The 26910-nt window shown below is 49.3% G+C and overlaps 1 protein-coding gene across 4 annotated transcripts in view; it reads left to right on the top strand.

Annotated features, from left to right (window-relative positions):
* Positions 1–6128: 6128 nt before the first annotated feature.
* Positions 6129–26910, top strand: part of LOC106574338 (neural cell adhesion molecule 2) — a 491639-nt gene continuing 470857 nt past the window's right edge. The window contains exon 1 of one of the 4 annotated variants that reach the window (XM_014150199.2): positions 6129–6519. In XM_014150199.2, the coding sequence (XP_014005674.1) occupies positions 6477–6519 (43 nt within the window). In that variant the 5' untranslated portion in view covers positions 6129–6476. The remainder of the gene's footprint in view (positions 6520–26910) is intronic. The other 3 variants (XM_014150197.2, XM_045697543.1, XM_014150200.2) reach the window with 3 other exon arrangements.

Here is a 26910-nt window from a genome sequence, read left to right on the forward strand (position 1 = left end):
ATTAAATTACATTGAACCAAAGTGAAATAGACATTGAATTGACATCTGTGCCCAGTGAGTCACTACTGATGCAAATCATTTCTCAATAAATATTGGTCAAACTGTCAGAAGGTACAAAGCAGAGTTCAACAGTGTATGCCCTTCTGACTTGGCTTTATTCTGTTAAATATTGTGAGTTAAGGGGGTGTGTCACAATATCTATCAATTTAACTACGTTTGCAGTAAAATATTTGTATACAACAATCAATTTCATATATGGGAGACCTTAGACATATGTTAAAACATGGTTGTGCTTTGTTATACCTCGGGTAGGGGTATCTCAAAAACTAAAGCCCATTTTGAGGATTGGCCACTAGCCTATTTTTGTGGAACCCAGGAATAGTAGCTGCTGCTTCTGCAAAAGCTAATAGGGATCCAAATAAATAACATTGTTGATTCTAAGAATGCCTTGAAGACACACACACTCACCCATGTGGCGATAAATACCACAGAGTTTCTAACATCGCGAGGCCCAATATCGCGAGACTTCCTTGAACGCTTGCAAAGCAGACTCGGCAGACTAGGCCGGGGGTTTGGGGTTTGAGAAGTCAATGATAGAAGTAAAAAATAATTCCTTAAGTTGTTAATTTTCTCGAAGTCTAAAGGCGCAACCTAGATTCGAGCCAATGTCTTAAGTAGCTAGACATGTTTTTACTCCAACCTCGTCTAAGTGACAAACGTACACGTTTTCATTTTAGTCGAAAAAACTTTATATTGAAGGAGTGCCTTTGACTGACGGCCTGCACATGCGCAGTTCGGCGTGAGACAACCGTATGACCCGATTACGTGTTTCTATGCATGAGCTTAGCTAGCCAACGTCAGCATGACATCGCCTACAAGCATGATCAGGGATTTCTTTTAGAGAAGTAGTTTCTACATATTTTCATACTAAACCATTTGTAAATACTGTTATTCTTGCAGTTCATGACAGAAAGACCCCAGGCACTGAAGGGCCTTGGTGTGTACACTGCTCTTTCATTTAGCCCATGCCTGAAAGTAATAACCTCAATGGCACTGCTGAAGTGGGCCACATGACACTGAGAGCAATAGGGAACAGCTGTTGTGACACGTTACCACGGAGAACCTGGTCTCTGACTCCGGGCAGCCATTGTAACAACAGTCTTCATGCATTTGTGCAGTTGACCTGTGCCACTATACAATATGTCATCATCACCAAATGTTCTCTTGTTAATCACTATTCGCAACAATGGGTTATATCAGTGTAATGCAAATTTTCTGGCACCACACACACATGCATGCAAATGAACACACACAAACACACATACACACACATGTGTAACACACACAGTTTCACCCTACACAAGCCTCCATTTACACACACACACACACACACACACACACACACACACACACACACACACACACACACACTGTATCCGACAAAATCCAGTCAATAACCGCTGGCCAGGGGAATAAAGAGATGGAGCTTGTGAACAAGAAAGTGTAGAAAGGGAGTAGCACACACGAGCACACACACACACACACACACACACACACACACACACACACACACACACACACACACACACACAGAGACACACTCTCTGACGTACACACACTGCTATTGATAACAAACTATCACAAAACGGGTTGCCGGGGCAACAACCAAGTTTCTGGAGGGACACTGTTGATGAGCCAGTGAACAGGTCCCTTGTGATGATGGTGGCTGTAGAGATCTGGTTACCATACCATCACCTTCCAGTCTCTCTAGAAAACATCAAGGTACTGCTTCGACTTCTTCCAAGGCAGATCCCCATGAGGGGAAACAACCCAGCGTGTGTGTTTGGTCACCAAAACACATTGTCTGTTTCCCAAATGGCACCCTTTACAGTGCACTACTTTTGACCAGAGACCATAGGTCCCTGGTCGAAAGTAGTGCACAAAATAGGAAATACTTAGGAAACACTCATTGACTGGCGTCTAATTGGAGAGAACAGGAGGGGCAGCACAGCAGTAGTGTGGGCTAATAGAACTAGATGTCAGGTAAGTAAAGGAGATGTTTATTTTCCTAAAGCTTGAAGCCGTGGTGGATTATATCTTTGAGGATGTGTCAGGCATACTGAATTTTAGACTTGATTTGGCTTGTTCCTTTCAGCTCCTAATGGAGCAAAGGGCCTCAACGGTGCATCTCCAGCGAACTCTGTTCTGGGCGGTTTTCTTGACCCCATTCTGAGTGGTTTTTAGGGCACATTTTTACTGTGTGATTGACATCCCCTCAGTCATCATCGCTAGACTGAAACAAGGGTGATAATGTGATTGCACAGCTTAATTTATGGATATATTTGATCCAATCATCACTAAGCCATCTGCTTGCATGAAGAGTAGTGATTAGATCTACTTTTTGCATATGCAACCTTTGGCTGACACCACATGCTTGTGCCAGTGTGCACCATCTGAATGACTTTTCTCTGGCAGTGTGTTGGGACCATCAGGTTGCTCTCTTAAGATACTGGATTGATTAGACATAAGCCAGAATGGCTTAGGTGTTTTGACTAGTGATGCTGCAAGGGTGTGTTGTTGAATGAGCGTTGCTGCTGCAGTGTCATAGACCAGCCATACTGTAGTGAGTGGAGCTGTCTATGGTGCTGAAATGGATGCTCTTCAGTCACACCCATGTCCCTAATAGTGGCACAAGGTGTCAGAGGAGTCCATTTTTATATAATCCCCCTGCCTCACCACCCCCACCACCAGACAGACCCCAGTTCTCCATATTCTATTACAGTATGTTAAAGTAGCTATATCTAGAAGAAAACGGCTCAGGCACAACATAAAGCTAGCATGACAATGTTGCTATTCTTGCTCAACTTCTGCTACATTTCCTTGAAAGCATGTTCCAACCCAGACATTTAGAGAGACAGCATGAACTTAAAAATTGCCTCTTCCCTAGAGAACAAAGGCAATAAAATAATGTTTTCACAGTGCGATCCTGGTGCATAAATGTCAATGGAGTTAATGGATGTCACGGCTATTCCTTTGAGACAAGAGGCTGAATGCCTCAGTTTTGTGTCTCTTTTCTACATCATATTGTTAGAGGGCAGAGATAGATTTGATATTCTTCTGGGCTGAATGGCATTGAACTTTAACAGCTCAATGGGGAAAAGGAGCAACACAATTACCAACCTAAAGAGTGATTTAGCCTTAAACACCATGATAGTGGCAGGGGTTAAGTCACATACCTCTCATTTTCAAGGCAGAAACCACAACCACTTGTTCTGAGGAGAATGGTGAAGTGTGTCAAATGCTTTGATATTGTTATTGTCACACATCTCAAATAGCATCTTGATACCACCTAAGGAATCTGCTGACATACATGATGTCACTTTCACACCTTTCCTCAGTTACATTTGTGCTTATATTACCGTTGGATGTGTCTTGGGTTGTTAGCGTGCACTGCCAGATGAAAGAACTACAATAGACTGGTGTAGAATACATAAATGAATTGATCATGACTACCTGTGCGTGTGGGAGAGGGAGAGAGAGTGTTTGTGGTGTAGGAGGGGCCATGAGGCATGTGGGGTCACTATCCTATGAATTTCAGACTCCAATGTCAATCTTATCCACATACACTATATATACAAAAGTATGTGGACACGCCTTCAAATGAGTGGATTTAGCTGTTTCAGCCACACCTGTTGCACATAGCCATGCAATCGCCATAGACAAACATTGGCAGTAGAATAGCTTTACTGAAGAGCTCAGTGACTTTCAATGTGGCACCGTCATAGGACGCCACCTTTCCCACAAGTCAATTTGTCAAATTTAGTGCCAACTGTAAAGTTTGGTGGAAGAGGAATAATGGTCTGGGACTGTTTTTCATGGTTCGGGCTAGGCCCCTTAGTTCGAGAGAAGGGACACCTTAACGCTACAGCATGCAATGACATTTTCGATGATTCTGTGCTTCCAACTTTGTGGCAGCAGTTTGGGGAAGGCCCTTTCCTGTTTCAGCATGACAATGCCCAAGTGCACAAAGTGAGGTCCATACAGAAATGGTTTGTCGAGATTGGTGTGGAAGAACTTGACTGGCCTGCAGAGAGCCCTGACCTCAACCCCATTGAACACCTTTGGGATGAATTGGACGCAGACTGCGAGCTAGGCCTAATCACCCAACATCAGTGCCGACCTCACTAATGCTCTTGTGGCTGAATGTGACTGCAGCAGTGTTCCAACATGTTCCAACATCTAGGAAAGCTGTCTAAGAAGTTTGGAGGCTGTTATAGCAGCAAAGGGGGGACCAACTGTATATTAATGCCCATGATTTTGGAATGAGATGTTGGCTGTATCATGCAGATTTTGTTTGGATAGTGTACCGCAAGTGAGTTACTAGGTGTGCGCCAAGAAACAAAAAGCAAAAAATAAAATAAAGAAGAAGCTTTTTTTCAAGCTGAATATGCATATCATTTGTACAAACATACAGCCAGCCATTCGCTGTTCTCGTTTGTGCGCGCGCGCGTGACAGAGAGAGAGATAGGATAGGGAGAAGTGACCTGCAGTCCGAACAGTGCTCTCCACCAGGGGCGGAAATCCCGGGGGGGACGGGGGGGACACGACCCCCCCCCATCCTGGGAAAAATATGATTTGTCCCCCCAATATATCACCGAAACATAACTATGCGTATTATTAATATTATTTAAATTACAATGAAAGCAATTGTGCTAATTATAGACCTTTAATAGCGCGTTTTTAAGTTTCAAAAGTGAGGTTCATCCAGTCAATCGCGCACACACACTAGCTGAATATGCAGAGCTAGCGCGCAAATATTAACTATTAAGCTAGCTAGTACCTATTCCATTTATGTGGCGTCGTCAAAGATGGAATCTTTGCTATCGTCAATTTATTCCAAGATCAGCATGCAGATGATGTAAGTTAGTGCTTCAAAGTCCCTGTGATAAGGTTAGCGATAAACTGAAGTCCAAACTGAACAGAACTACACTCTCTTCTACCATTGTCTTAAATATATTTAATGGTCTCGTTGCAAAAGCTAAATTGTCGCAAGGGAACTTTTATTTATTTATTTATTTTATTTAACCTTTATTTAACCTGGGTAGCAAAGATTATAGCAAACACCACTGAAACTGAATTGGTGCTCGCTAGCTTTGCAAATTCAGCTATTGTTGGAAGCCAGCCAATATGAAACAAACTATTAAAATTACAAAAGGTTGCAGCATATGTTGTGTAAATGGTGAACTCATACAGCTGTCAACTCTTGTCATTTTAATCCGTTTCACATTTGCTAGCTACCTTTTAGATCGAAGCCCAAATAGAATGATTGAAGATGATAGAAGCCCATCTCCTACTGTAAATAACCTACACACTGTGTGTGTGTGTGTGTGTGTAGCCAGCCAGCCAGCCAGGTAGAAAAATGGCAGAAAAATAAAAGACGAACATCAGAGTATTTTTCAATACACCAAAACGCATAGTAAGAACCCAAGTAACCTAATATCTCAAAGACTAGTTGATAAAATGTTCATAAGAAAGAAATGAAATTCTAATGGAAATGTTTCACAATGATGTCATTAGGCAGAGCAGGCAACAGATGGCACACAGACAGCAGAGTTGGGGACAGATATGCAGGGACAGACTGGCAGAGACAGGGAGTCTCAGGTAAGTTTGTTGAGTCTTTGTTTGGCAACATTATGAAAGGTTCTCAATTTTTTTGACTTGTAAAATAGGAACATAATTGGAAAATGCCATGGATACCCCCACTCTCAACTTAAACTGGTGACTGAACTAAGATTTGTTAAAGGCAATGGTATTGTTGTTGTGATTAGTTGTGTAGTTTTGGGTACCGGTAGTTAGGAGTACGGCAAACACCTTATTTCTTTGGTTCCTCAATATACATTTACCATATTACAATGTAGGCTATGTGTTACAGCACTACTTTTGGTGTCCCCCTCAGGAATTGCTCTTGAGAAAATGTCATGTAATTGTCCCCTCCAAAGTTGATATCAGATTTTCGCCCCTGCTCTCCACAACCCGTAAATAATGAAACAGTTCATGTCACACGGATTTCTTCGATAAGATGTGACACTGCAAGTTGCACAGTCCATCATCCATTAGTTTGACTCCCGAACCAATTATTGAACAATCATTTAAACTATAATTTTGATCAACCATAGTGAAACAATAATTGGAGTGATTTGGACCTTTAAACGAAAGTTACTTCCTTTTTCTCTCGAGGAGTATAGTGAGTGATGTATAAATGCAGACTGCTCAGTGGAGTCAGGCAACGAATGAGTAAAAAGTAAGTGCGAGCTGGGGAGCGAGCGAGCGCGCGCCAGAGAGGGAGCGAGAGAACGCCAGCGGACCTCAAGACCGAGGGCGAAAGGAGTGTCGCGGTTCCTGTTATAATAACAGCTACTAGAAACCTCCACTGACAGCGAACGCTGGAAGCGGTCCATCAGCCAAACCTGCTCAAAATGATTATCCAACTCCTATGGTTTCTTGTCTGCGGCAGTCAAGGTAGGGAGACATGTCTCTTGGCGTTGTGGACTTCGTGGATGGATAAGTTGCTGTATTCGACCGCCCTTGTCCATATATCCCTATCGGCGGGAACAATTATGTTAGGGAGATTTGGGAAAAGGAGACCGCAGCGAGCGAGCAAGAGAGTGAGGGGCGGATTGTTTGACCGCTGGTGTTTTGTAGTTTCAGCACGTCTTCCAAAGATTGGAATGCTTGCTTTTTGAAAAGGGGATTATCAAGACCCCGTTGACATCATTGAACTGTTCTGGTGTTGTTATTCAGCCATTGAATGTGACATCCATCGATTGGTAAAGAGTGGCTATATCTGGTCAAATTTGTTCTTCATCAGTAGGAGAGAAATAATTGTGGATAGATGCATGTGGCTGTGGAACGACAACAATATGCTGTGCTTTGTTTTTTTGTTTTTTTTCTCAAGGAGAACAACAAATCATAAACAACAGTGTTGTGATATGGGTGATTGCCTAGGGAAAACAGAAGGTGTCAGTGTCAAGCAGTTGGCACTGCGCTGATTATTTGGCTTTGTTTTGTTAACACACAGCGCATCATAACACAACAACCTCAGGGCCAGCTATTTAAATTCAAACTGTTTATTCTTTGTTTGATAAATAACTAAGCTTCTGTGGAACAATTCAAAGGCATCATTACCCTCAGGTGTTTAGCATTTCAATTTCATTGATTTATATCCTAAGCTTTCGAATGGGTGAACGAGACACGGCGCAGAATTTGCATTCTTCGGTGAAAGTGTACCGAATATTTTACAAGAAAGAACTGAGTAGGTATAAACGAACAGTAGCTAGTTTAGTTCTGTGTGAAAATGTAATCCCAGAATTGGGCAGGTGGACATATATGAATGGTGGGAAGGATTGCTCACCCCTGAGAGGGATTGCATGTCACTGGCGCCACTAGCGATTCTGGGGGGGCAACAATTTTGGACCCCCTTGTTGCCCCCCTAAATGTGGAGTATGAAATCATTTTTACATAACACATTTTTCTATCATTCCTTTTTTTACATCCATTATTAGACAGTGGAACACTAATTTAACCCACACATTTTCTAGAGGGACGGCTTTAGGCAGAACACAAAAGTATCTTACCGCAAGTCATTTTTCCGACAATTGTTTACAGACAGATTATTTCACTTATAATTCACTGTATCACAATTCCTGTGGGTCAGAAGATTACATACACTAAGTTGACTGTGCCTCTAAACAGTTTGGAAAATTCCAGAAAATGATGTCATGTCAATTAGCTAATCAGAAGCTTCTAAAGCCATCATTTGAGTCAATTGGCATCATTTGAGTCAATTGGAGGTGTACCTGTGGATGTATTTCAAGGCCTACCTTCAAACTCAGTGCCTCTTTGCTTGACATCATAGGAAAATTGCGGGCAGTCAAGCACTAGAAAGGGAAAGGGGATTACTTGTTTGGCCGCATTCTTTTTTTTTATAGGTGGAACGGCAGGTGGGGGTAGAGCGCTGCAAATTAATATTCAGTCAGAAGATGGGCGATTAGGCTAGTGGCCATTTTTAGGCTAGTGGCCATTTACCCACTATTTACCCGACATCCAAAGGAATATGCAGGACGTGACCTATACTTTTTGCCATATTCAACATAAAAAAACAACCAACCATTCCACTACTGGAGAATCCCCAGCATTATTCAGGCTGAGATAACATTCCAGTTAGTCAATGGGTCTTGTTAGCATGCAAACTGCATCTGCTGAGTGCCTGCACCCAACTGTTGTAAAAATGGAAACTGATCACCACACAGCCCTGAATACCCTGCCAGTCATACAGGAAGGATACTGCCCTTGTCGCTGCAGCTTAACCAGAAAGACCAGGTAGCTGTGCAACCTGGTCAGGCCCCAGAACTACAACCACTACTGGCTACTTCACCCTGGCTACCTCACCCTGTTAGGACACACTCATGTCCTGTCACCTCACATACTTAGAGTCAACCTTGCAGACTTAGTTTCAGTGGGGAAAATTGGGGAAATGTTAGAGCTCTACATAAATGCTACTAGAGTGGCTGACTGTTGTATTACAGGTTGCTTTCCTGTAACTTGGTGACGCTACTATGTGCTTGTGTTGTAAAAAACATGAACACACATTGTAAAGCTAATTTGGCTTCAGCTATTCAAACACGAGGCATGGTAGAGCCTCTCATAGTTCTGGTTATGCCAAGAGTCGTATGAAACCCTTTTTAATAAAGACAGAATAACACAATACAAAATAAACTAGGGGAATTTATATCCAGGCAACGATGTCTGAGAGTAATTATGTCGGCCATATTGGATTCGGAATAAGAATGATTTACACAAAAACAGTCTTTATGGGCATGAGTGGACGCAATTCTGGAAAAAAGCCTCGTATACAAAATGCATATTTACAGTTCAAGTCGGAAGTTGACATACACCTTAGCCAAATACATTTAAACTCAGTTTTTCACAATTCCTGACACTTAATCCTAGTAAAAATTCCCTGTTTTAGGTCAGTTAGGATCACCACTTTATTTTAAGAATGTGAGATGTCAGAACAATAGTAGAGATAATGATTTATTTCAGATTTTATTTCTTTCAACACATTCCCAGTGGGTCAGAAGTTTACATACACTCAATTACCATTTGGTTGCATTGCCTTTAAATTGTTTAACTTGGGCCAAATGTTTCGGGTAGCCTTCCACAAGCTTCCCACAATAAGTTGGGTGAATTTTGGCCCATTCCTCCTGACAGAGCTGGTGTAACTGAGTCAGGTTTGTAGGCCTCCTTGCTCGCACATGCTTTTTCAGTTCTGCCCACAAATTTTCTATGGGATTGAGGTCAGGGCTTTGTGATGGCCACTCCAATACCTTGACTTTGTTGTTCTTAAGCCATTTTGCCACAACTTTGGAAGTATGCTTGGAGTCATTGTCCATTTGGAAGACCCATTTGTGACCAAGCTTTAACTTCCTGACTGATGTCTTGAGATGTTGCTTCAATATATCCACATACAACATGATGCTGCCACCCCATTGCGTCACGTTTGGGATGGTGTTCTTCGGCTTGCAAGCTTCCCCCTTTTTCCTCCAAACATAACGATGGTCATTATGGCCAAGCAGTTCTATTTTTGTTTCATCAGACCAGAGGACATTTCTCCAAAAAGTACGATCTTGGTTGCAAACCGTTGTCTGGCTTTTTTATGGTGGTTTTGGAGCAGTGGCTTCTTCCTTGCTGAGCAGCCTTTCAGATTATGTTGATATAGGACTCGTTTTACTGTGGATACAGATACTTTTGTACCTGTTTCCTCCAGTATCTTCACAGGGTCATTTGCTGCTGTTCTAGGATTGATTTGCAGTTTTAGCACCAAAGTATGTTCATCTTTAGGAGACAGAACGCATTTCCTTCCTGAGCGGTATGACGGCTGCGTGGTCCCATGGTGTTTATACTTGCGTACTATTGTTTGTACCTTCAGGCGTTTGGAAATGGCTCCCAAGGATGAACCAGACTTGTGGAGGTCTACAATTTGTTTTCTTAGGTCTTGGCTGATTTTCTTTTGATTTTCCTATGATGTCAAGCAAAGAGGCACTGAGTTTGAAGGTAGGCCTTGAAATGCATCCACAGGTACACCTCCAATTGACTCAAATGATGCCAATTGACTCAAATGATGGCTTTAGAAGCTTCTGATTAGCTAATTGACATGACATAATTTTCTGGAATTTTCCAAACTGTTTAGAGGCACAGTCAACTTAGTGTATGTAATCTTCTGACCCACAGGAATTGTGATACAGTGAATTATAAGTGAAATAATCTGTCTGTAAACAATTGTCGGAAAAATTACTTGTGTCATGCATAAAGTAGATGTCTTAACCGATTTGCCCAAACTATAGTTTGTTAACAAGAAATTTGTGGAGTGGTTGAAAAACGAGTTTTAATGACTCCAACCTAAGTGTATGTAAACTTCCGACTTCTTCAACTGTACATATGATTTGACCTCCATCAAATGGTATTATGGTAGCCATATTGGATTTTGGATGCCGTATTGGATTTGAGGCTAAATCTAGGGTGGCCCCAAAGATGATTTGTGGTGCCCCCCTGACTAAATTGCAGGAGTAGGGGCTAAAGAAACAAAATCCTTCAACTCTGAGCACACTTGTTTTCTTTTAGAGCTGATTTACAATAGCCGCAACATCAGAAGACATGTAAAAATTGTAAAGCTTAGTTGGACATAACATATTGTAAAAACACCAGGGAACCAGCTTCAAAGGTTCGAAATTATGTTTTAATGAATTATTATATCTGTTTGGGGCTTATTGCGGTCAATTTGCAGTCTACAAATGAATGGTAATTATGTTCCAGACCCGACCATCCCCTCAAGAAAGTATCGGCCCGCGGCTGAATCTAGTTGATGATCCCTGCTGTACAGACTTTATTATTTCAGTTGGTTTTCTTCTGACTCTGAACAATAGTTACGTTTGTCTGCTTTAAACATCAGTACAGTTGACAAATAAAACTCCCATTCCCTGGCACCTCTGACATTGACACAACCTTCTCACATTGGCTCAATGTCTCAACAGGGATCCATCCCCCTGTTCCCTCTAGCTATATCCAACCCAACTTACAATACACTTTCGGCTTTTACAACCTTTTCCAGAATTAATTTAGCTATTGGTTCGCAATGCCATTTTACTTTATTATTTTTTTTAGCCTGGGCAGTGTGTTCTCTCTGTTAGAGCAACATTAGCATTAGAAATCCCAGCGAGGCTTCCTCTCAGCAGGTCATCGGTTATTTATGTGTTTTGAGTTTTTCTGGTGCTCAGTGAAATTAATTATGTGCTCGCCCAAAGACCATCCAGTGAGATGTTAAGTGGCATAATTAAGATATTTCTCTGATCCACTGGGAGAAACGTCAGTGGCGGAGGATTTAAAAGATATATGCCCCTGTGCACTCTTTGCACAGTGGAGACATACATGCACAGGCACACATATACACACAGGCGTAATGCACGTGTGCACAAGCACGCACAGCACCGAGAGGAAAGCACACAGATACAGGAGCATGTGTGTACACTGAGTGTACAAACATTAGGGACACCATGACATACACTGACCAGGTGAATCCAGGTGAAAGCTATAATACATTAATGTCACTTGCTAAATCCTCTTCAATCAGTGTAGATGAAGGGGAGGATACAGGTTAATGAGGGATTTTTAAGCCTTGAGGCAATTGAGACAAGGATTTTGTATGTGTGCCATTCAGAGGGTGAATGGGCAAGACAAAAGGTTTAAGTGCCTCTGAACGAGGTATGGTAGTAGGTGCCAGGCGCACCAGTTTGTGTCAAGAACTGCAATGCTGCTTGGTTTTTAATGCTCAACAGTTTCTCGTGTGTGTCAGGAATGGTCTACCACCCAGAGGACATCCAGCCAACTTGACACAGCTGTGGGAAGCATTGGAGTCAACATGGGCCAGCATCCCTGTGGAACACTTTTGACACCTTGTAGGGTCCATGCCCAATGAATTAAGGCTGTTCTGAGGGCAAAAGGGGATGCAACTCAATATTAGGAAGGTGTTCCTAATGTTTTGTTCACTCAGTGTATATACAGACATACACACACACACACACACAGTATTTAAAAGACCCTCTCAGTCTCATCGTCAGAACCTCAAGCTGAAACATACACCTTTTCCAGTGCTTTCCTAGCAAAAATCACATCGTTGTAATTTCTGCACGAACCTATTAGGCTAACATTTTCCGGGAATAGTTGAGCACACACAGTCCTTTTACATTATGTAACACCACTCAGAAAGTCCCATTTAAAGACATGCAAAAGCTGTTCACATAAGGAATGGCCCATGTCTTCGCTCGGTGCACACAGGAATTGATTGCATTATTTGATTAATAGAGTGGGAAGGGGGGAACACATATACAGATGCACATATGAAAATGGAAGGGCCCCCGGAGGGGACTCTCATATGAAAAAAATCTATTTAAAGAACGACTGGAGTCGGCAGGGCCTCCGAAATCGTCCAAAGGCCAATAGCAATGTTATGTATGTTATTATTTATTTCACCCTTTCTTTGCTGCTTTTTGATTTTTCTTACAGGCCCTTTAGCAGTCAATCCCATAATGTTTTCGAATCGAGGGGTGGATTTTTTGCATAGATAAAAAAAGACTGCACACAGTTCATCTGCACTTTCTTGAGATACAGTATGTGTGGGTATACATGTGGAAGATCTATAAAGCATTGGTACTATAGTGCAGGTTGCACCTGTTGAGAATAAGTGGCAGTGTAGCATTACAGGGAGAACAAAGGTGCCAGAAAGATTTGAGAGTTTTTGTTGTTGTTGGATTCAACATTGATAATGGACAGTTTCAAACATTATACTTATGTTAATGCTTAGTAAATCTGTCTCTTTGATCCACATGCAATGCGACGACTGAGTCATTCTACTGGGGTTCAATACATTGCCACACAGATTTAACACATACAAAAGTATGTGGACACGCCTTAAAATTTGTGGATTTGGCTATTTCAACCACACCCGTTGCTGACAGGTGTATCAAATCAAGCACACAGCAATGTAATCGCTATAGACAAACATCGGCAGTAGAATGGCCCGTACTGAAGAGCTCAGTGACTTTCAACGTGGCACTGTCATAGGCACCTTTCGAAAAGTCAATTCAGAATACAATGACATCCTAGAGGATTCTGTGCTTCCAACTTTATGGTACCCGTTTGGGGAAGGCCCTTTCCTGTTTCAGCATGACAATGCCCCCATGCACAAAGCGAGGTCCATACAGAAATGGTTTGTCGAGATTGGTGTGGAAGAACTTGACCGGCCTCCACAGAGCCCTGACCTCAACCCCAACGAACACCTTTGGGATGAATTGGAACGCTGACTGCGAGCTAGGCCTAATCACCCGACATCAGTGCGGGCTCGACCTCACTAATGCGCTTGTGGCTGAATGGAAGCAAGCCCCTGCAGCAATGTTCCAACATCTAGTGGAAAGCCTTCCCAAAAGAGTGGAGACTGTTATAGCAGCGAAGGGGTGACCAAATCCATATTAATACCCATGATTTTGGAATAAGATGTTCGACGTGCAGGTGTCCACATACATTTGGTCATGCGGTGTGTGTTGGCTGTGTTTGTTTGAACATTGTATTGGGATGTTGTAGATTGCTTGCTTTTATGAGTTACAGGTGAAACTCTTTCTTCCTAGCTGAACCCTTGTTTATAGACATGTTATATACAGCAAACTGCATGCGAGTTCAGTAACAAGTAAATGTGTGTGTGTGTGTGTGTGTGTGTGTGTGTGTGTGTGTGTGTGTGTGTGTGTGTGTGTGTGTGTGTGTGTGTGTGTGTGTAAAATAGGAACAGGAAAGCAGGGGTAAAAGAAAAGCAAGAGGGGGGCTAAGGGTGAGGGGGAGAGAAGATAGATATTAAGTCATTCAATTGAAGTGAATCCGATTGCGTCTAGTCAAATTGTATTCGGCAGAATTGAATCCCACTCTATGGAGAGGCTGTGCCAAAATTAATAAAAAGTAATTGAATCCTGCTGGGACAATTGAATTAGGACAGACTGACATGATTAGAAGAGGCAGCTGGATATTACATTCGGACGTGTTCCCGTGGCTTCTTCTGTTGTGTTCCCACATTAGAATGATCTGTGTCCTCAACAGGGGTTCTTGGGTCTGGCCTTGTCTTATAGTCAGGCAGTCTAATGGGCACCACAGAGCACAGAGGTAGCAGGGTTATACCCCGGGCTCCTTATTATAGACAGGAGAGGGGGGCAGGGATTAGTTCCCCCTGACAGGGGCACAGAGGAAGATGGGATGGACTAACTCACAGACTTGTACACACACACACTGGCCATCAATTTAAAGCCTTTAGGCCTACACCTCTCTTGTCCCTCTCTTGGGGTCCACTGTGTGGTAGGCCGGGGCATGGCACCGGCGGGCATGATTAAATGAAGCATTGAGGGCGGTGAGGATGGCAGTGCAGCTTCACAATGGGACTGTGTAGGGATGACCCAGTTAGATAGTATTAATAACTTTACAACTGTGATTGGAGGAGCCACACTGGACCATCGTCGGAGCAGAGGGGTCATGCCCATTGAAACTGATGGGGTATGTGCTCTCTATCCATTTTGGATAATAAAAATATACAAGCTAAAGTTTATTGTACACTTAAAAAATATATTGCAATTGGCTGAAATGTTTTTGGTGCATCCACTGGACACTGGCAATGGACACGCCTAAAACTCTGCAAAAAGGAACTTTCCCAGAGGTAGAAAGACAGGGAGTGTGGACACAGACACTGAGACAGAGACTGAGCGTAAAACAAGCGTCGTCGATTCACTTCAAATGCAGGTTTATCTTGACAAGAGAAAAGCATCACACTGAAGTTCTGCCAGGTTCTAAAAGGGATTGCTCCCAAACCAAACAGAACCGTATCGACAGCGGATTGGTAAAACCAATTGACAGATGGAAAGCCAAAAAGACTGACAACCTCAGACGCTGACAACCTGCCAGGGCAGATAGATAGAGATTATAGGCTATAGTACTGTAAGATAGTTGGGAAGTGTATATTGACTGGCAAAGAGAAACCATACCATCCCGCCTTTTAGAGCTGATGCCAGACCTTATCTAGTATATACAGTGAAAAAGTGTGACGTAAGCAAATGAAGCGCTTTGTTATTGGACGGTCAATCAGGGAGATGGAGGATGGGACTAATGCTAATGATGACAGTGTTGGGCTAGCAGCCACTAAAGAGCTGGTGCAAGATTCTGCATTGTTTCCCCCCCTTTACTCAGTGACCCAGGCAGCCTCACTACACACCCATCATAATGAAGAGGCAAGAGAAGGAGAGAAAGGAAGTGTCGTATTGCACGTGCATGATATAGCAAATTCGCATGCATGCAGATAGACAAGCAGACACACACATATGCAGGTATTGCACACATTCACAATTGTAGATAGACACACAAACACACACGTACATTTAAAACATTGATCTCTTTCTCCAGTTGTCTCTCGCACTCTCCCCTTCTCGAATTAAATTTGATTTATTGGCATGATAACTCAGTAACTTACACAGGGATAAAATATAATCATGCTGTACTACAAATAACAATTATTCTAATTAACTTTACAGTAATGAGCGGAATAACAAAACAGAAATAACTGCATACATTTATACCTATTGTTTTACCGGTCACTGTCCCTTAGTGTCACGTCCTGACCATAGAAAGCTGTTATTTTCTATGGTAGAGTAGGTCAGGGCGTGACAGTGTTTTTTTTCTCTCTCTAGTTTAGATTTTCTATGTTATGTTCTAGTTTTGTATTTCTATGTTGGGCTTTTTTTGGGATGATCTCAAATTAGAGGCAGCTGGTCATCGTTGTCTCTAATTGGAGATCATACTTAAGTAGTTGTTTTTCCCACCTGGGTTTGTGGGAGATTGTTTTTGAGTAAGTGTATGTTGTAACTCTTTGTCACGGTTTGTTGTTTTGTTCATTCAGTTTATTTGTATGTATTGCATAGTTTCACAGTTTAATAAAGAAAATGTGGAACGATACACACGCTGCGCTTTGGTCCGCTCCTTCATCCTACGACAACCATGACACTTAGCTTGTGGCGGGAAGCCACATGTTGGCCTGCCAACATAGCACAATGTCCCAATCATTAAGGGAATAATTTTTGTTAGGATTCATGTTCTTTGTATTGGTTGATAATCACTGGGTAGAATATTGTTTTCAACACTCTTGTTTTCAGGTTGATGTGAAAATGCTTTCTCTATGTCTTCCTGATGAGTAACTGTAGTGTCAAAGGAATATTTAGCCTTGGCTATGAGTATGGGGTTAATGTATGCACTCTTTCTGTCACTTTGCATATCTCTTTCCCTTTCTGTCTCTTCAGTCTCCCTTTCTCTTGCCTATCCCAGTCTAATCTCCTTCTCTCCTCTCTTTACCTCCCTCCCTCCCTTAGTGGGGGAACAGAACAAGGAGCTCCTGGCTTGTCTCCTGCTGGTTAATTATCCCAAACTGTGATTGATGGGCTCTCCAGCGAGTGCCGTGGGCCGCCCGCCGTTGACCTGCCCGGGAACACGGCCCCAGTCTGCCAATCACAGCTCAGCATTACTAATGGGGTGGAAACTTAGCCCACTTTGGCATGTCCCAACAGAGACATAGGCTGTCTACAGCTGGTTTGTGTTCATTATGGCATGCGGAATATGATTATTTAAAACGTTTTGCAATGGAAAGTGAGTGTTTCTCATTGCATAGGCCAAACACCTGGGTTGTGTTCATTAGGGCACGCAACAGACGTGCTCATTTAAAACATTTTGCTACAGAAATTGAAAGCTAGTGTTTCTCATTGGACAATTCCAGGTAGTCCATCCCTGTTTCAGTCCGTTTTCTTCTGCTTGGTGCCTAATGAACCCTACTCAGACCTGGTGCTATATAATAGGGGTATGGATAAATCCTCGTGTCTGTTTGATGGCTTCTCAGAAGTCCAGTACCTTCTGCCACTATGCAGGGGCTTTAAACAAAATCTCCCTGTACGTGTGAGCAAGGCTGTGCTCTTCTTGGTCCTGCTACTCTCGTCTCAGTTCTCGAGGTCTGCAGAGAAGAGATATCTCCATTCTCTCTATTTGACCGGTTTCTAAAGCAGAGTCTGTTTGTCTTCACAGAGGAAGTTAATGATGTTTGCTATTGCTGGGACTCATTACACATATTAATACTGTAGATAAGGATTTAGTTTGACTTTTATTTACATTTTGACTTTTTTTCCCACGATGCCTCTGGGATCATACCCACATCTTCCATGTGAATCTGGGGGCAACGTTCTCTTACTGTTTAGTGTTTACTCGACTTCTCTCGTTAATCTTCCCACAATCCAACGGGGCGGCCTCGCCAAGTGTGTTGGGCAGACAGTGGGTGTTATTTTTATATTTTTTAATTACATCTTATCTCTGACACGCATCTCATATTTTTCCTCCTCTCCTCCGTTATTCTCCAGAATAAATCTTCTCCCCCGCTCCCGTTGCGGGGGCACCACTGGGATCGCATCTGTCTTTCCGCCCACGATGCGTAACCTGGACGGTGATGCATGCACCTTTTCCATGGGAATACAATTCATTAATTCTCAGCCAGTATTTACTTAGCTGTGTGTGCACTAACCCTGTTTATGGACATGTTGCTACTCCAGATGGAATAACAGCTTCTCCCCAGGTGTCGGTGTCTCTCTCTCGCTCTCTTGCCAGCTACCACTCACACAGACAGACACACAGACACACTGTCTGTCTGTCTGTCTGTCTGTCTGTCTGTCTGTCTGTCTGTCTGTCTGTCTGTCTGTCTGTCTGTCTGTCTGTGTCTCTCTGTCTCTCTGTCTCTGTCTCTGTCTCTCTGTCTCTCTGTCTCTGTCTCTCTGTCTCTGTCTCTCTGTCTCTGTCTCTCTGTCTCTCAATTCAATTCGCTTTATTGGCATGACGTAACAATGTACGTATTGCCAAAGCTTATTTTGGATATTTACAATATAAAAATGAGAATAAAAATTGTCAACGGGACAACAGTAACAACAATAACCAAGTGTCAACATAACCATACATTCAACAATAACAATAGCCATACAGTAGAGTACATGTGCAGGTTTATTGGTCTGTCAGACATTGTCCCTCAACTTATGGCAGGCAGCAATGTAGTGCGCTGCCAACACACAGCTCTCTGCGTCCTCCCCCAACAGGACGGGTAGCCGCTCCCTCGCTGTCGCTCTCTCTGTCGCTCTCTCTGTCTCTGTCGCTCTCTCTGTCTCTGTCGCTCTCTCTGTCTCTGTCGCTCTCTCTGTCTCTGTCGCTCTCTCTGTCTCTGTCTCGCTCGCTCGCTCTCTCTGTCGCTCGCTCTGTCTCTGTCGCTCTCTCTGTCGCTCTCTCTGTCTCTGTCGCTGTCTGTGTCTCTGTCGCTGTCTCTGTCGCTGTCTGTGTCTCTGTCGCTGTCTGTGTCGCTGTCGCTGTCTCTGTCGCTGTCTCTGTCTCTGTCGCTCTCTCTGTCTCTGTCGCTCTCTCTCTCTCTGTCTCGCTCTCTCTCTCTCTCTGTCTCGCTCGCTCTCTCTCTCTGTCTCGCTCGCGCTCTCTCTCTGTCTCGCTCGCGCTCTCTCTGTCTCGCTCGCGCTCTCTCTGTCTCGCTCGCTCTCTCTGTCTCGCTCGCTCTCTCTGTCTCGCTCTCTCTCTCGCTCTCTCGCTCTCTCTCGCGCTCTCTCGCGCTCGCTGTCGCGCTCTCTCTCGCGCTCGCTGTCGCGCTCTCTCTCGCGCTCGCTGTCGCGCTCTCTCTCGCGCTCGCTGTCGCGCTCTCTCGCGCTCGCTGTCGCGCTCTCTCGCGCTCGCTGTCGCGCTCTCTCTCGCGCTCTCTCTCGCGCTCGCTGTCGCGCTCTCTCTCGCTCGCTGTCGCGCTCTCTCTCGCTCGCTGTCGCGCTCTCTCTCGCTCGCTGTCGCGCTCTCTTCGCGCTCGCTGTCGCTCTCTCGCGCCTCTCTCGCTGCTCTCTCTCGCTCTCTGCGCTCGCTGTCGCGCTCGCTGTCGCGCTCTCTGTCGCACTCGCTGTCGCGCTCTCTCTCGCGCTCTCTCTCGCGCTCGCTGTCGCGCTCTCTGTCGCGCTCTCTCTCGCGCTCGCTGTCGCGCTCGCTGTCGCGCTCTCTCTGTCGCGCTCTCTCTGTCGCTCTGTCTCGCTCGCTCTCTCTGTCTCGCTCGCTCTCTCTGTCTCGCTCGCTCTCGCTGTCTCGCTCGCTCTCTCTGTCTCGCTCGCTCTCTCTGTCTCGCTCGCTCTCTCTCTCGCTCGCTGTCGCGCTCTCTCTCTGCGCTCTCTCGCGCTCGCTGTCGCGCTCTCTCTCGCGCTTCGCTGTCGCGCTCTCTCTCGCGCTCGCTGTCGCGCTCGCTGTCGCGCTCTCTCTCGCGCTCTCTCTGTCGCGCTCTCTCTCGCGCTCTCTCGCTGTCGCGCTTCGCTGTCGCGCTCTCTGTCGCGCTCGCTGTCGCGCTCTCTCTGTCGCGCTCTCTGTCTCGCTCGCTCTCTCTGTCTCGCTCGCTCTCTCTGTCTCGCTCGCTCTCTCTGTCTCGCTGGTCGCTCTCTGTCTCTGTCGCTTCTCTGTCTCGCTCTCTGTCTCTGTCGCTCTTCTGTCTCTGTCGCTCTCTCTGTCTCGTCGCTCTCTGTCTCGCGTCGCTTTCTCTCTGTCGCTCGCTCTCTCTGTCGCTCGCTCTCTCTGTCGCTCGCTCTGTCGCTCGCTCTCTCTGTCGCTCTCTGTCACTCTCTGTCTCTGTCGCTCTCTCTCTCTCTCTCTGTCACTCTCTGTCTGTCTCTCTCTGTCGCTCTCTGTCTCTCTCTCTGTCGCTCTCTGTCTCTGTCTCTGTCGCTCTCTCTGTCTCTGTCTCTCTCTCTGTCTCGCTCTCTCTCTCTGTCTCGCTCTCTCTCTCTGTCTCGCTCGCTCTCTCTGTCTCGCTCGCTCTCTCTGTCTCGCTCGCTCTCTCTGTCTCGCTCGCTCTCTCTGTCTCGCTCGCGCTCTCGCTCTCTCTCGCGCTCGCTGTCGCGCTCGCTGTCGCGCTCGCTGTCGCGCTCTCTCTCTCTCTGTCGCTCTCTGTCTCTCTCTCTGTCGCTCTCTGTCTCTCTCTCCGTCTCTGTCTCTGTCGCTCTCTGTCTCTGTCGCTCTCTCTGTCTCTGTCGCTCTCTCTGTCTCTGTCGCTCTCTCTGTCTGTCGCTCTCTCTGTCTGTCGCTCTCTCTCTCTATCGCTCTCTGTCTCTCTCTCCGTCTCTGTCTCTCTCTCCGTCTCTGTCTCTGTCGCTCTCTCTGTCTCTGTCGCTCTCTCTGTCTCTGTCGCTCTCTGTCTCTGTCGCTCTGTCTCGCTGTCGCTTTCTCTTCGCTGTCGCTGTCGCTGTCGCGCTGTCTCTGTCGCTTCGCTGTCTCTGTCGCTCTCTCTGTCTCTGTCGCCTCTCTGTCGCCGCTCTCTCTGTCGCTCGCTCTCTCTGTCGCTCTCTCTGTCTCTGTCGCTCTCTCTGTCGCTCTCTGTCACTCTCTGTCTCTGTCGCTCTCTGTCACTCTCTGTCTCTGTCGCTCTCTCTCTCTCTCTCTCTGTCGCCTCTGTCTCTCTCTCTGTCGCTCTCTGTCTCTCTGTCGCTCTCCGTCTGTCTCTGTCGCTCTCCGTCTGTCTCTGTCGCTCTCTCTGTCTCTGTCGCTCTCTCTGTCTCTGTCGCTTCTGTCTCTGTCGCCTGTCTCTTCTTCTGTCGCTTCTGTCTTCGCTGTCTTCTGTCTCGCGGCGCTTTCTGTCTGCGTCGCTTTCTGTCTCGTCGCTGTCTCGCTCTTGTCTTCGCGCGCTTCGCCACGCTTTCGCGCTGTCGCTTTGCTGCGTCCCGCTGGCGGCTGCCGCTCTCTGTCTCGCGCTTTCGTCTTCGCTGGCCGCTCTGTCTCGCGCTCGCTTTCTCTGTCGCTGCGTTCTCGCTTTCGCGCTCTCTGTCTCGCCGTCTCTTTCCGCCGCGCTTCGCTTCTTCTCTCGCGCGCTGTCGCGCTCTCTCGCGCCACTGTCGCGCTCACTGTCGCGCTTTCTCGCGGCTCTCTCGCGCTCGCCTCGGCGCTCGCTGTCGCGCTCGCTGTCGCCGGCGCTTCGCGCTCGCTGTCGCGCTCTCTCGCGCCTTCGCGTTGGGCGCACTTCTCGCGCTTTCTCGCTCTCTCTCGCGCTCTCTCGCTCTCTCGTCGCTCTCTCGTCGCTCTCTGTCTCCGCTCGGCTTCTGTCTCGCCGTCTGCGCGCTCGCTTTCTGTCTGTCGCTGCTGTCTCGCCTCGCTCTCGCTGTTTCGCCGCTGTCTGTCCGTCGCTCTCCGGCGCTCGCTTCTGTCTGCGCTCGCCTCTGTCGCCGCTTCTGTCGCTCGCTCTCTGTCGCTCGCTTCTCTGTCGCCGCTTTCTGTCGCCGCTTCGTCTCTGTCGCTTCTTCTGTCTCTGTCGCTTTCGTCTTCGTCGCTTTCTCGTCTGTCGCCTCTGTCGCGTCGCGGTCGCCTGCGCTTCTCGCGCTCTGTCGCTTCTCTGTCGCTCTCCTGCTCTCTGCTGTCTGTCCTCCTCTGGCTTCTCTCTCTGTCGCTCTCTGTCTCTGTCGCTTCGTCTCTGTCGTCTCTGTTCCGCTCGCTTCTCGTCTCGCCGCTCTCTGTCTCGCTCTCTCTGTCTCGCTCGCCTCGCTCGCTGTCGCGCTTCTCGCGCTCCTGTCGCGGCTTCTCTCCGCCTGCTCGCTCTGCGCTCGCTCGCGCTTTCCTCGCTCGCTTTCCTTCGTGGCTTTCTCTCGGGTTTCCTCGTCGTGTCGCCGCGCTGTGCCCGCGCCGCTCGCTCGCTGCGCGCTCTTCTCGCTCGCTGTCGCGCCCTCGCTGTCGGCGCTGTCGCGCTTCTCGCGCTTCGCGCCGCTCGCCGCCCGCTCGCCGCGCGCGCTCTCGCGCTCTCTCGCTCTCTTCGCACTCTGTCTCTGTCGCGCCTCTGTCTCGCTCGCGCGCGCGCTCTGTCGCTGCTCGCTGTCGCTCCGTCTCTCGTCGCCGCTTCTCCCGCTCGCTCTCTGTGCCTCTCTGTCGCTCTCTGTCGTCGCTTCTCTGTCGCTCTCTGTCTCTGTCGCCCTGTCGTCGCTCTCTGTGCGTCTCTCTGTCGCTCTCTGTCTCTGTCGCCCCTGTCGCTGTGCTCTCTCTGTCGCTGCGCTCCCTGTCTCTGTGGCTCTCTCTGTCTCTGGGGCCTCTCTGTCTCGGCTCTCTCTGTCTCTGGGGCTCTTCTGTCTCTGGGGCTCTCTCTGTCTCTGGGGCTCTCTCTGTCTCTGTCGCTCTCTCTGTCTCTGTCGCCTCTCTGTCTCTGTCGCTCTCTCTGTCTCTGTCGGTCTCTGTCGCGCTCGTCGCGCTCTGTGCTCTCTGTCGCGCTCTCTGTGCGCTCTCTGTCGCGCTTCTCTGTCGCGCTCTCTGTCGCGGCTCTGTCGCGCTCTCTGTCTCTGTCGCGGCCCTGTCTCTGTCGCGCTCTCTGTCTCTGTCGCGCTCTCTGTCTCTGTCGCGCTCTCTGTCTCTGTGCGCTCTCTGTCTCTGTCGCGCTTCTGTCTCTGTCGCGCTTCTGTCTCTGTCGCGCCTTCTGTTCTGTCGGCTGTCTCGCTCGCTTCTCTGCTCGTCGCTGTCCGCTCTCTCTCGCTCTCTCTCGCTCTCTCGCTCCTCGCCTCTCTCTCGCCCTCGCTTCGCTTCGCGGCTGCTGCTCCGCGCCTCGCGCTCGCTGTCGCGTCTTCGCTCTCCGCCTCGCTCTCGCTTTCTCGCTTCTCTCGCATTCGCGCGCTCTCTGTCGTCGCTCTCTGCTCGCTCTCTCTGTCGTCGCTCCTCGTCTCGCTCTCTGTCGCTCGCTCTCGTCGTCGTCTCTGTCGCCGCCTCTGTCGCTTTGTCTCGCGTCTCTCGGCCCGTGTCTCGCGCTTCGTCCCTGTCTGCCGCCGCGTTGTTCCGCGCGTTCGTCTCGCCGGCTTCGCTCCTGTGCGCGCTGCGCCGTCGTCGCCGCCTCGGTCCGTTCGGTCTCGCCGGTCGCGTCTCGCTCGCTCGCTTTCTCGTCGTTCGCCGCTCTCGTCTGTCGTCTGTCGGCTCTTCTGTCGTCTGCCGCGCGCCTGTCGGTTGTCGCCCCTCGCGTCGCTCTCCTGTTGGTCGCTCTGCCGTGGCTCTCTGCTCGTCTGTCTCTGGTCTCTCTGTCTCGCGCCTGCTCTGTCTGTCTCTCGGTCGCCGTCTGTCTCGCTCTCTTCTCTGTCTGTCGCTGTGTCTCTGCTCGCGCTCTCTGCCGTCGCTTCGTGGCGCGCGTCTGTTCGTTCCGTCTGTCTCGCTTTTTCTGCTCGCGCTCGCTGCGCTTTCTGCGCTTCTCTGTCGCGCTGGCTCCGTCGTCTGTCGTGCGCTTCTGTGTCGCCGCCTCTCGCGCTCTCTGTCGCGCCCTCTGTCCTGTCTCGCCCTCCTGTCGCCTCTGTCGCGCGCTTTCTCTCGTCTCGCTTTCGTCCGTTCTCGCGCTTCGTCCGCCCTCTGCCGCTCTCCTGCGCTCTGTCCCTGCTTCCCCCGTGCTGTCCTGTCGCCCCTCGTCGCTCCTTCCTCGTCGCGCTCCGTCTGCTGCTCTCTCTGTCTGTCGCGTTCTCGTCGCCTCTCCTGTCCTGCTCCGCTTCTGCTCGCTGTCTCTGTCGCTCTCTCTCTGTCCGCTCGCCTCGTCGCTCCCCGCTCTCTCTCTCGCTCTCTGCTGCTGTCCTCGCGGCTCGCTCTGTCGCTCCGTCCCTCTGTCGGCCGCGTCCCCCGCTTCCGCTTCGTTCTGCCTGTCGCTCTTCGCTCTTCTCTGTCGCCCCTGTTCTGTGGCCTCCTGTCGCCTCCTTGCGCTTCTCTCTCCTCTCCGTCGCTTCTCTCTGTCGCTCCTTCTTCCGCTCTCCGCCTGGCCTCTCTGCCCTCCGCGTCTCTCTCTGTCGCCCTCCTCGTCGCCGCCTCGGTCCTCTGTGTCTGTCCTCCCGCCTCTCGGTCTCTTCGCGCCTCTCTCTCTGTCGCCGCGCGCCCGCCGCTCGTGCGCGCCCGCCTTGCCGCGTCTCGCCTCCGCTCGCGGGTCTCGGTCGGTCGCGTCCGCCCGTGGTGCGTGCTGTCTGCTCGCCGTCTCGGCCTCTGTCTCGTTCCCCCGCTCCGCGCTCCTCGCCCGCCCCGCGGTCTCGCCGTCGGTGCTTCTCTGGCCGCTCGTGTGCCGCTGTCGTGCCGGTGTGTTTCGGTTCGTTCGGTGTCCCCGCCGCTCTGTCGTCCGTTGTCGCGCGCCGTCTCGTCTGCCGCCGCTCCTGGCGCGCTGTTGTCTGTCCGCGTCTGTCCGTCCCGCCTTCTCTGGCCCGCTTCGCGTCTGTCTGTCTGTCCGCTTGTCTGTCTGTTCGTCGTCGGCTCGCCTCGCGTCGCTGGCTGTTCGTCTGTCGTCTGTCGGTTCGTCCGCCGCCCGCTGTTGTTCGGTCTGTCTGTCCGCCTCCTGTCTCGCTTCTCTGTCTCGCCTCGCGCTTTCGTCCCGCCTCTGTTCGCCTGTTGTCGCTTTCTGTCTCCCCCGCCGCCGTCGCGCGCTTTTCGTGTCTCGCCGTCCGCTCTCTCGCCTCTCTGTCTCGCTTCTCGCTGCGCCGCTTCTCGTCCCGCCTCTGGTTGGCTCCCGCCGGTCTCTGTCGCCTTCTGTTGGCTCGGGCTCTCTCGTCTGTGCCTCTGTCTCGCCTTCTGTCTCGCTCTGTTCGCTTGTCGCTTTCTCTGTCTCGTCTCTCTCGCTTTCGCCGCTGTCGTTTCGTCGCTTGTCTCGCGCCGCTCGTCGCGCCGCTTCCCGGCCGCTTTGCGGGCCGCTTTCTGTCGGTGTCGTTGCGCTCGGGTTCGCTCGCGCCGCTTTCGTTCGCCGTTTGCCGTTCGGCCGCGCGCTCGTTCGGCGTTCGCCGCGCTCTGTTGCTCTGTCTCGCCTCCGTCCGCCTCTCTGTCTCGTCTCGCTCTCTCTCTGTCGCTTCTCTCTCTCTGTCGCTCTCTCTCTCTCTGTCGCTCTCTCTCTCTCTGTCGCTTCTCTCTCTCTGTCGCTTCTCTCTCTCTCTGTCGCCTCTCTCTCTGTCGCTCTCTCTCTCTGTCGCTCTCTCTCTCTCTCTGTCGCTCTCTCTCTCTCTGTCGCTCTCTCTCTCTGTCGCTTCCTCTTCTCTCTGTCGCCTCTCTCTCTCTGTCGCTCCTCGCTCTCTGTCGCTCTCTCTCTCTCTGTCGCTCTCTCTCTCTGTCTCTTGTCGCTCTCTGTCGCTCTCTCTCGCTCTCTCTGTCTCGCTCTCTCTGTCTCGCTCTCTCTCGCTCTCTCTCTGTCTCGCGCTCTCTCTGTCTCGCTCTCTCTCTCTGTCTCGCTCTCTCTGTCTCTCTCTGTCGCTCTCTCTCTCTCTCTGTCGCTTCGCTCTCTCTCTCTCTCTGTCGCTCTCTCTCTCTCTCTGTCGCTCTCTCTCTCTCTCTCTCTGTCGCTCTCTCGGTCTCGCTCTCTCTCTCTGTCTCGCTCGCTCTCGCTCGCTCTCTCTGTCTCGCTCTCTCTGTCTCGCTCGCTCTCTCTGTCGCTCTCTCGGTCTCGCTCTCTCTCTCTGTCGCTCTCTCGGTCTCGCTCTCTCTCTCTGTCGCTCTCTCGGTCTCGCTCTCTCTCTCTGTCTCGCTCGCTCTCGCTCTCTCTCTCTGTCTCGCTCGCTCTCGCTCTCTCTCTCTCTGTCTCGCTCGCTCTCGCTCTCTCTCTCTGTCTCGCTCGCTCTCGCTCTCTCTCTCTGTCTCGCTCGCTCTCGCTCTCTCTCTCTGTCTCGCTCGCTCTCTCTGTCTCGCTCGCTCTCTCTGTCTCGCTCTCTCTGTCTGTCTGTCTCGCTCGCTCTGTCTGTCTGTCTGTCTCGCTCGCTCTCTCTGTCTCTGTCGCTCTCTCTCTCTGTCGCTCTCTCTCGCGCTCGCTGTCTCGCTCTCTCTCGCGCTCGCTGTCTCGCTCTCTCTCGCGCTCGCTGTCTCGCTCTCTCTCGCGCTCGCTGTCTCGCTCTCGCTCTCTCTGTCTCGCTCTCTGTCGCTCTCTCTGTCTCGCTCTCTGTCGCTCTCTCTGTCGCTCTCTGTCGCTCTCTCTGTCTCTCTCTGTCGCTCTCTCTGTCTCTCTCTGTCGCTCTCTCTGTCTCGCTCGCTCTCTCTGTCTCGCTCGTGCTCGCTGTCTCGCTGTCTCGCTCGCTGTCTCGCTCGCGCTCGCTGTCTCGCTCTCTCTCGCGCTCGCTGTCTCGCTCTCTCTCGCGCTCGCTGTCTCGCTCTCTCTCGCGCTCGCTGTCTCGCTCGCTGTCTCTGTCTGTCTCGCTCGCTGTCTCTGTCTGTTTCGCTCGCTGTCTCTGTCTGTCTCGCTCGCTGTCTCTGTCTGTCTCGCTCGCTGTCTCTGTCTGTCTCGCTCGCTGTCTCTGTTTGTCTCGCTCTCTGTCTGTGTCTCTCGCTCTCTCTCTGTCTCACTCTCTGTCTCGCGCTCTCGCTCTCTCTCTGTCTCACTCTCTGTCTCGCGCTCTCGCTCTCTCTCTGTCTCTCTCGCTCTCGCTCTCTCTCTGTCTCACTCTCTGTCTCGTGCTCTCGCTCTCTCTGTCTCACTCTCTGTCTCTGTCTCGCGCTCTCGCTCTCTCTGTCTCTCGCGCTCTCGCTCTCTCTGTCTCTCGCGCTCTCGCTCTCTCTGTCTCTCGCGCTCTCGCTCTCTCTGTCTCTCGCGCTCTCGCTCTCTCTGTCTCTCGCGCTCTCGCTCTCTCTGTCTCTCGCGCTCTCTCTCTCTCTCGCTCTCTCGCTCTCTCTCTCTCTCGCTCTCTCTCTCTCTCGCTCTCTCTCTGTGTCTCTCGCTCTGTCTCACTCTCTCGCTCTCTCTCTGTCTCACTCTCTGTCTCGCGCTCTCGC

Source organism: Salmo salar, chromosome ssa16 (genome assembly GCF_905237065.1).
Source record: "Salmo salar chromosome ssa16, Ssal_v3.1, whole genome shotgun sequence".
NCBI classification, from domain to species: domain Eukaryota; kingdom Metazoa; phylum Chordata; class Actinopteri; order Salmoniformes; family Salmonidae; genus Salmo; species Salmo salar.